Genomic DNA, 10406 nt, shown 5'->3' with positions numbered 1-10406 from the left:
TAGTGCATTTACACACATTTAAAAGAATGTTAACCATTAGATTGATCTAATGAAATTTGGGCCCTTATATGATCTTTCAATATTTTTTAATTAATTTTAACTTATATTTTCAATAGTGTGTGCATGATAAGTGAATGATACATGTATGTTTTTCAAGGTAGGCAGAAGACGTGATAATGCGTCTTGTTCTTTAAGAGCCCTTGGATTTTTTTCATTTCTGAATGTTTCAATTAAAGTTAGGGTAGATAAACGGCTCAGAACAGAAAAATAGTTGTTTAACCAAAGTGCATAGAGTTGGAGCCTTTCTCCCTCCCTCCTCCTCATATTCAATTCTACAGAAGAATGGTAGGAGGAGAAGGAGAAAGGCTCCAACTCTATGCATTTAGTTTTAAACAACTATTTTTATGTTATGAGCCGTTTATCTACCCTATTTATAACCATAACTTTAAACTAACCATTCAAAAATGAAAATGATCCAAGGGCTCTTAAAGAACAAAATGTATTATCGCGTCTTCTGCCTTCCTTGAAAAACATATATACTTAGAATAATGCTACTCTTACCACATTTGTATACCACATTTTCATACCACTTTATGTGGCAGATGAGGTGGACAATACATCAATTAAAATTAATTTAAAGTTTTCTTATCTTTTATGATTTATTGACACTTTTTAATTGATGTGATTGTCCACTTCATCTGCCACATAAATGATATGAAAATGTGGGATATAAATGTGGTAAGTGTAGCATTACTCATGTACTTATCATGCACACACTATTGAAAGATCATATAAATGAAAATGCCCATGATTTTATTAATTTAATAATTAATATTCTTTTAAATGCGTGTAAATATACCAAAGCTAAATCCAGATAAGCATTTACATACAAAAATAAAACGTCTTCCTCCTCAAAATAAAAACCCGAACATTCAAGAAAGCAGCAGAAACTGCACAAGTGATAAGCAGCACCGAGTGACCAACCGAGAGCGCAAAACAATGGCAGCACCAGACCCCGACCCATCATCTTCCTCCATCTTCTCCCAAAAAAATTCCAGACTCCCAGACGACACCGTTTTCTACGCCATCTTCCCTGACTCTTCCCTAACCTCCTCCTCCACCACCGCCTCACTCCAATCGCTTCATCTCCAAATCCTCAAAACCCTCACTCCCTTCACCGCCGACTACATATGGCAGCACGAACCCTTCACTCTTTCCCCCTTCACTCTCCCCAAACCCCCATGCGTCTGCTCCCTCGACCACCACCTCCCTCACCTCCACGGCAAGCTTCGTGTCGCCGACAACTTCGAAGACGAGTGGTTCACCGTCTTCCTCCTCTTCCACATCTCCACGGCCTTCCCTGAGCTCTCCATCCGGGTATGGGACTCGGACGGCGAGTTCTTACTCATCGAAGCGGCCTATCACCTTCCTCGCTGGCTCAACCCCCAAAACAGTGTCAACCGCGTGTTTATTCGCCATGGCGACCTCCATATCGTCCCCAAATCTCGGCTCCCGAACCCAACCATCACCGAATCGTTGAATTTCATTGTGAATTTCGGCCAGGAGTCAGTTGCCCCTGAACCGGTTCAGCTTGCGGTGAAGAATCGGATATCGGAGTATCCGGAGAAGGCGAGGAGGAATATGCATGTGGTTAGGGTTAGGGTTCCGGCGTCGGTTGCGCAGGTCTTGAGTCAAGAACCGTGCTTGATTGCTTTGGCCGTTGAGGGTTTCTACGACCGTGACATTGATACTATGAAGTATGCGGCCAACATGGAGAGGTTTCTGAGCAGAGGGAGAGAAGAGGAGTTGGTGTGTGTAGCGGTGAAGATGTCGAGGGCAATGTATGCGCAGCTGGTGCAACAGGCGTTTCAGGCGCCAAAGTGTTATCCCATGCTGAATAGGAGCGACGATGGGGTGGCGTATTTGGAGGCCGACTTGGGGATGAAGATTGCATGTGGTTTGGAGATGATGTATCAGCAAAGGAGAAAGGAAGGGTTGGAAGGGAAAGGGAGTAGTTGGATCGCGTTTAGGGAGAGTTTGGAGAGGAGTGGATACTTTGAAGGGTTGATTCCCGGGTCGAAAGAGTACCAGAGGTTGTTGCAGAATGCCGAGGAGTACTATCGGGGTAGTGCTTCCTTTTCGAGGACAAGGTACTTGAAAGTGATGATACATTGATATGCATATGGTTATTGTGGTCTTATTATGCTTTTGTTTCCGTTAGAAGTAAAGACTTACATTGGATTGAAAGTGATTTCTGTTTAGATGCGCCACTTAATTGGATTTTTCTTGTTCTGTTAGTTGGGAATTAACGAAGGTGTTACTATTGTTGCAGTGAGATGATGAGTGCTCCTGTGAGACGCATAGATGAGATCCTTGCTTTACCTTATACAGCGGATGATTTTAGGGGTCAAGAGGTTCCACCTTCTGATGATGATTCTTGGCTTTACAATGGAGAGGAGGAATTAAACTCAGAACTTTTGGAGAGACAAAAGGAGATCGAACATTATAATTCAAAAAAGAAAAAGAATCAAAAGTCAAAAGAGCAGGACGATGCTGGTCCATCATCCAGCTCTAACATTGATGGGTTCAATCCTGGTGATATAGCAAAAACCATGCAGGCATTTGTCCAGAAGATGTCAAGCTACGAGGGAGCTGAGGTTCCTGAGAACAGGTTAGTGTTCTTTTATTTACGTATCTATTGTTCATCTCACCATTTTTTGTCCCAAACACAGAAATAGGAGTACACTGACATGGATGTGACTCGTGAGCATACATTTTTATTGCTGGGGGCTAGATTTTAAGTTGCTCCCATCTGTCATAATATAGTGCCAGCGACTTTAGAATACATCTCCTTTCTGTCATAAGAAAAAAGTAACTTGCACATCTTATGCTTGCAGTGATCAATGCCTTAAGTCTGGATGCTGAATGTTGTGTATGTTAACTAATTGTAGAATTAGATTGTCTGACTAAAATTGCTCGCAAATTTACTTAAGTCTTAGTGTGAATTTTGAGCCCATGTAACTCTTTCTTGGCTCAGTCCTGATGCTGTTGTGATCTTGAACGAGTAGGTGTAGTTACTTGCCTTTGATGAACCAAGCTATTGCAAGTCACAAGTTTTGATTGTGTGAATTGGTTAATATCAAGATGAGGCACTTGGTGCCAAGTTCTAGTTTTTCCCTGATTAAGTTTCCCAGTCACTACCTTTGGACTCGGCAGTAAATCATTTTTAGGTGTCTGTGTTTATTAGACGAGCACTCAGTTGATCTTATTATATTTTGTAATCTTCTTTTGAAGGAACCTAGAAGAAGTAGACTTTGATGCGGACCGTTTCTTTAAAGATGTAGAATCAATGATGAAGTGCCATGGTGATGAGGATGCCACTAGTGATGATGATATTGAGGAAGGGTCCTCGTCCGACTTGGACTTTGGTAAGTTGTACATATTTTATCATTTCCTTTATATTTTCAATTTTTGTTATTGTTTCTAAATTTAAAACTTTGGTTTTTTTTTTTAATTTAAATTTTTTTTATAAAAAAACTCTCTCTCTCTCTCTCTCTCTCTCTTTGTGCACCAAAAGGACAGAAAGTATTAAAAAGAAAACCAGACACCAGAACCTAAGTACACAGGTTTCATCCAAAGCCCTTATTCCATTAAATATAAACAAGTAGATAAAATCCTCAACAATCAAGAACTTGTAGAAAAAGACATGGAGGTGTCATTTCTAGGTGGAAATTCCATTGCCCTCCTTGTAAAGCTAGTTTGTTCTGGTTATTGAAACATACCACTTAAAGGAAAGAGACATGTCTAGCTGCCTAACGCCTTGCATGCCTTTATCTGCCCACTCTCTTCCCTAAATCCTAAACTAGTAGAAGAAAGACCTTTCACATGACCCTCGAAACCCTGAGCACAGAAAAACCAAGTTTTGTTGTCCATGCACACAGCAATTCAAAAACAACAATCAAGACTCTCCTTTTGTAACTTGTGTGGAAACCATTCATGCAGACAATGTGAGTTTTTTCCTGATCTGAAGGATGATCCAACTTTGTTATCTCATACTTGTTTGTGATGTACTGATGTTATAAGTTGAAGTTCATGATCATAATGTTTTTAAGCTGCTGGGTTTTTTGTATTTTTCTTCCTTGTTTAGAAAAAATCGCATTTTTTCTTACTTGAGGTTCATCATGTGTATGATGTGTGCCAAATGACACCATACTCGTGTTCTGAGCTTGTCAACTAAAATACTTTTCATTTTCGATGAAACTGATAGTCAACAACATCTATCCCTCCAAAAGGAGAGCAAGTTGTTAAATAACATCTTGGTTTCATTTTATTTGGAAAACTTTATAATTAAATTTGTGATATTCATAGATGAGTCTGAAGATGAAAGCAAGGAGGGAGAGGATACTTTCATGCATTCTTATTCTGATGCTCTAAATGAAGAATTGAAGGCCACAACTCTCAAGAAAAGTTTTGTTCGTGCTGATGAACAAGCCCCAAAGAAGGATGAGGTATTATTTCTCTTCTTTTGCAAATGGGGATTGGAAACTGAGTTTTTTTTAATGGTATGCACGCATCATACAATTCAAATTACGTGCTATGCTCTGTAACCATCAGGTGAGGTGGAATAGAGGGACACGGGAAGGAACAATGATTTTGTGTCTGGTGATTGAGATATGATTCAATTTTTTACAGAATATTATATATGTTCCATCTCATGGTTGCTTATTAACCAGTAAATTTAACTTTCTAAAGTTTGTCGCTATACATATTGGTCTCACCGAAATTTTTAAGCAAGACTCTTCTTTGTTGCTATGCATGTGGTCACACTGAAGTTATAAATTGATAATGCGTATTATTTTCATGTTTGCATGAAAACATGGCACTTGTTCTGCATATTTTTTTGTTCTTCAGATGATAAATGAATTGACTGTGTGCTCGCAGGGAATGTCGAATGCAACAGAAGACATGGAGGAGGATTTCACTCCTGTGGATGTGGATGTGAATCTTGTCAAGAACTTCCTCGATTCATTTTCTAGCCAACAAGGCCTTCCTGGTCCTGCTTCCAATTTGCTTGGGCTAATGGGTTTACAACTCCCACAAGATGATAACAATAACAAGAACAAATGAGGCCTCATTTAGTCTTCTAACCCCAGTTTTGTGTTTCTTTTCCAAATATAGAGGGATGGCAACTGGGGTGCGGATAAGGTTCAATGAGGGAAAATTGTCATCCCTATCAACTCGAGTTCGTATGTTGGATATTTGTAACCCTTACCTCCTTCTGATCCGACTTCCACTTCGTGTTGATTATGTAGTAGATTTTCTTTTTGTTTTCTACAGATGGTGATAGAGAATACAGTAATCAGCAATGTGCCTTTTTTTTAATAAAAGAAAAAGAATGAGAAAATTGTACATGTTTTTGCCCGGTGAGCTGAAGGATGCTGTAAATGCTTTGTTTCTTTGTGTACTTAAAAATTACTTTAGTTTGTTGAATCAATAGAAATGGTTCCTGCGAGTTGGGTTTCTGTGAATAATTTTTCCTCTTTAGACCCTCGCACAATAAATTTTTCGTAATGGGTTTATTTGGTAACTTCATCTCTTCAAGAATCATTTGCCTTGGGAGAATAGAACTCATATTTATCTTTTCCTTATAAGATAAATGTACCAAATACAAAGACAAACGTATAAATGGACCAAAGGGCGAAAACAAAGTTTTGAGTTTCTTGTCTCTTTTTCTAGCAGGAGGTAAGCGTTACAAACTCACAAATATCGAAAACAAAGTTTTGAGTTTCTTGTCTCTTTTTCTAGGAGGAGGTAAGCGTTACAAACTCACAAATATCCTCGTGTCATTTTCTTAAGCTTTTCTTCCTTATCAAATAGACCGAATTCATATTCATCCCTATCGAATAGACCTGAACTCACCCATATCTTTTCCTTTACTTGTGTCCTATTTTCTTTAGCAGCACCAAAAGTTTAAGACGAGAAAAAAAATGGTTCAACAGATTATTGAGTTGATAGAGTAGGAGCAGCCAGTGCTCCAAACGTCTCTGGTACTCACAGGGGATGTGAAGGCCGGCCTTGTCCTTGTTGACGTTGTTAATGGCTTCTGTACCGTTGGTGCTGGAAATTTGGTACATAAGATTGATGGATTCATGCACAACACAAGTTTTTAAATTTTGGTTAAGAGTAATTCTTTTCTTTCGGCCAGTGACTTGGATTAATTCTTCAATTGCACATTTTGTGATGCATATTAAATAGGCACCAAGCTATGAGCAAATCTCTGAAATGGTGGACAAGTCAGTGAGACTTGCAAGAGCTTTCTGTGACAGAAAATGGCCTGTCTTTGCTAGTCGTGATTCTCATCACCTTGACATTCCTGAGCCTTATTGCATTGCTGGAACTGATGAAGCAAAGCTAGTCCCAAGTACCTTTTGTTCTTAGCTTCTTGTGTTTTCCATGCCCTAGTAGCTCTCCTCTAATTACACAATCATCTACAGCCCTGCAATGGTTGGAGAATGAAGCTAATGTGACGCTTAGGCATAAAGATTGCATCAACGGGTTCCTTGGTTTCGTTGAGAAAGATGGCTCTAATGTTTTTATCAATTGGGTGCAAAGTAATAAGATCAAAGCTGTAAGCATTTCCTAAACCCCAAATGCTGCCCATTGCTTGAAATTAATTCTGTTGTTGGTGTCTAATTTTCCCATTTATTTTTACTTTCCTTGTGTTCCAAGACTTTGTCTGCAAGAAATCGAGGTTTCCTTGTCCCTTTGTAGGATATGATTGTGTAACAGCCCGACTCCAAATTTATCCCATGTTTTAATTAATTTGAGTGGAATTACGAATTTACCCTTGGGATAGGGGTAATTTGGTCATTTCTTATCTGGAAGGAATTTGGGAATTCCGGTTGTACCATTGCGTAGAGCACAGTGAGATGAGTCCGTAGACATGAAGTGAGCTTGAATCGGAGTTGTAACGAGAGAGTTACGATCGAATGAAACTCAGTGGCATAATCGTAATTATTTGAAAAAGGGATTTTTGATAAAAAGCCAAAAATGCACTCAGCTCTCTCTCTCTCTCTCTCTCTCTCTCTCTCTCCCGCGTGCTCTCTCTCTCCTCTGGTTCGCGCGACACCCCTCCCGAATCTGCTCACCAACGACCATTTTGGGCCACCGGCGCCACCACGGACCACCATCGCCACGAGGCGGACCGTCGAACCGCGCCACCTCCTCTTCCTTTTCCGGTGGTTCCCGATCATTGCCGCCCCGTCTGGCCAAAAGCGCAGAAAAATAACTGGTTTTTGTCGAACTTTCGGCCGCTCGTTCTCCCACTTTCGGCCACCATTTCCGCGATCCGGTATGGATCTTGAACCCCTCGAGCTGTTCTTGCTGTCTGTTGGGTTAGATTTGAGAGATTTCTGCGTTTTGGAAGTTGATTAAGCAATGGAAGTTTGGCCGTTTTGGATTCGATTCGGCCACTTCCGGTCAATTTTTGGGGTAGGTCTAAGAACAAAAGTGACTCCAAATTAGGTGTATTACTAGGGTAGGAGTCTTGGCTCTTGATTTGGAAGTTTTCCGGTGATGCGATATCGCTTTGGACACCCACGCGCTACCGGCGCGTGTGGCGCCCGATGGGATTGCCGAGGGCATTTTGTCCCCATGCGATCCTCTCGTTGTCACGAGCGCGTAGGTGTGCTCGGATTTCAATTTGGATACCGTTAGAGTCCCGAACGGATATCGCATATTGCGTATTTTTTGGGTTCGCTAGGTTTGGACAGTTGGATGGTCCTGAAGTTATAATATGTTGATCTAGGTATTACCAGGATCGTGTAGGATTCGACGGATCGTAAAACGGAGTCCCGGATACTCCGAAAATGCCAACCCTAGGGCTAGGGTTTTAGTGATCGTGCGATCGTGCGATCGTGAGAAAGCGATCCGACCGTCCGATCTGGACCAAACTTGCAAGACATGTGTCCTAGACCCTGTAGAACCTATAGGAATTTTCAGATCGGAATTTAAAGGTCGTGGGCCCTGCGGGCCCGTTTGACCAAGGGTGAGTAGTTTGACCCCGGGATTGACCGTGAGACTTCCTAGGTAGTGTTACCTTCTTAGGAAGATTAAAATGACCGTAGTGACGGGTCTTGATTGTATGTTGGTTATGTGGGATAAGGATGTTAGTTACGGTTCAGAATTGGGGGATTATTGGATGTTATTCCAAGGTTGAGGTTCATGAAATAGAGGTTTATATTTATATATAATCATGTGTGTATGCAAAGGTATAAAAGAGTTTAGATGTCAGTTTGGAGTGCTATACGCACTACCCTATGTACCTCCGGGTGTTGACAGACCTTATACGTGGTCGGGTGCATCCCGACGTATGAGAGATTATGTGATATGCTTGTGAGGTCACACGTGTCGTAGGAATAGCCGGCGTGTTGACAGACCCCATACATGGCCCGGTGCGTCCCGGACGTATGAGGGGTGATATGTGATATTGTGTTGAGGTCGCACGTATTATAGGAGTAGCCGGTGTGTTGACAGACCCCATATGTGGTGGGTGCGTCCGGCGTATGAGGTGATATGTGATATTGTGTTGAGGTCGCACGTGTCGTAGGAGTAGCCGGCGTGTTGCAGACCCCATACGTGGCCGGGTGCGTCCCGACGTATGAGGGGTGATATGTGATATTGTGTTGAGGTCGCACGTATCGTAGGAGTAGCCGGCGTGTTGGCAGACCCTATACGTGGCGGGTGTGTCCCGGACGTACGAGGATCATGTGATATGCTTGTGAGGTCGTGACGTGTCGTAGTAGTAGTCGGCGTGTTGACCCCATACGTGGGACGGGTGCGTCCCGACGTATGAGGAGTGATATTGTGTTGTGATGATGAGGTCCCATATGTCGCAGGTTTATCCAGCGTGCAGATAGGCCCCATATGTGACTTTGGATGTTCCGGTGTATGGGGAGGTTTTGGTGAATTTTAATTTAAAGTAAAAGGGTTTTAGAGTAAGAATTACGTGTGGCTTGATTCCTCAGTAAGGGTGCGTAGGCAGCCTGAAGTTACTAGGTGCAGCCGCGGGCTAAACTTTAGCCTCGTATATTGAGATTGGTTCGGACCTCGTTGTTGGTCCTGGAACTTGGTTGAATAGAGGCTTGTTCGGTGGATTAAGTGAGCGGATTAGATTTAGTTAGGCTTGAAATCCTTGTCGGATTGTTGCACGATTTAGGCTGAGGCTCCAAACTATTTATGGTAGTGATAGGAGGTTAAAACCTTGCGTGTTGGATGCTTGGGGAAGTTATTTTATGTTGATTGCGTGGTTGGTAGTTTGTTTTGAATTATCGGAAGGCCAGAGGCCATTTATGTGAACTGAATGTTGTTATATTGTGCATGATGCCAGTTGGTGTTATTAAATTGTGTTTTATGCAGATGGAAATTTTGGGGAATGTTCAATTTACAGGGGAGAATCTGCCGAATTTTCGGCAGAAAGTCTCGTGCCCTACTCCTTTTTGAAAAAGGAGGTTACTGATCTAATGAGTGGGCCCGACATTGGGGTAATGTCGGGGTTTCCACAGATTTGTCTCGAGTTCTGGAAAATTCGAGGCGGGTCCTGTCAGATTGTGTATTCCCGTGGTTGTGCCACTTTTGATATTCCTACCAACACTTACAAAGATGTTGTAACTCATCCCCAGGTACTTCAGAATACTAATGAAATCTTTGTATGGCTAGTAATTGTCTTGTTTTGATTTTCTTTTCTTTTTTCCCTTTTGGCATTGCATAAAATTCAAATGGGGAAATTATTGTATGGTATCACGTGGTCTAATGACGACATGATTGATATTTCTCACTTTCACATACACCATCAATAAATTTTCACTTATTTTATGACATGTGGTCAAGTTATATCACATGACCATGCTCAAGTACTACACTATTAAGTACTCCTTAAAATGTGTTTTTGTGCTCTAATTTTGTCACTATATAGTAAATACATCTACGAGGACTTTGGATACACAGGATGAGACAGAATTTGCTAGAACATATAACCAATTGCTATCGAAAAAAAAAAAGTATTAGTTTTTTATTCTTAAATGATATAACTCCTCATGTTTCATATTTTGTTTGTCGTGAGTCACAGGAGCTGATGCATCACATAGGCCTTTATGTAGCCTAAGGAAGAGGAGCAAGGGTAGTGTCCAAAGTGTCATTCGATGCAAAAGATTAGGGCGATGTATTGTTATCTACAGATGGTGATAGTGAATAGATAAAAGAAAAAATGTGAAAATTGTGCATGTTTTTTTTCCCGGTGAGCATGAGGATGCTGTAAAATGCGTTGTTTCTTTGTGTATTGAAACAAATATTTTGTTTGTTTTAAGTAGTAAATGCCTTGACATTCGATAGAAATGGATGAATAGTTT

At 41.1% G+C, this 10406-nt stretch overlaps 1 protein-coding gene and 1 pseudogene across 1 annotated transcript; both read left to right on the top strand.

Moving 5' to 3' along the window:
* The first annotated feature begins 903 nt into the window (after positions 1-903).
* On the top strand, positions 904-5445 carry LOC103335006 (suppressor-like protein). The gene is made up of 5 exons (XM_008237996.3): positions 904-2150; positions 2333-2671; positions 3295-3428; positions 4369-4508; positions 4942-5445. Exons 1-5 carry the CDS (start codon positions 1000-1002, stop codon positions 5125-5127), a joined length of 1950 nt encoding a protein of 649 aa, XP_008236218.2. The 5' UTR covers positions 904-999; the 3' UTR covers positions 5128-5445.
* Positions 5446-5987: 542 nt separating this feature from the next.
* LOC103335881 (nicotinamidase 1-like) lies at positions 5988-10213 on the top strand (annotated as a pseudogene).
* Positions 10214-10406: the final 193 nt, after the last annotated feature.

The sequence above is a fragment of the Prunus mume genome, linkage group LG1 (genome assembly GCF_029339155.1).
Source record: "Prunus mume cultivar Tortuosa linkage group LG1, ASM2933915v1, whole genome shotgun sequence".
NCBI classification, from domain to species: domain Eukaryota; kingdom Viridiplantae; phylum Streptophyta; class Magnoliopsida; order Rosales; family Rosaceae; genus Prunus; species Prunus mume.
This window is presented reverse-complemented; position numbering and strand designations above follow the sequence as displayed.

Excerpts from the sequence above, each read along its gene's own strand:
- LOC103335006 (XM_008237996.3), top strand. The coding sequence starts at position 1,000 with ATGGCAGCACCAGACCCCGACCCATCATCTTCCTCCATCTTCTCCCAA. Across the intron at positions 3,429-4,368 it reads CTCGTCCGACTTGGACTTTG|ATGAGTCTGAAGATGAAAGC; the intron begins GTAAGTTGTACA and ends TGATATTCATAG. Across the intron at positions 4,509-4,941 it reads AAGCCCCAAAGAAGGATGAG|GGAATGTCGAATGCAACAGA; the intron begins GTATTATTTCTC and ends GTGTGCTCGCAG.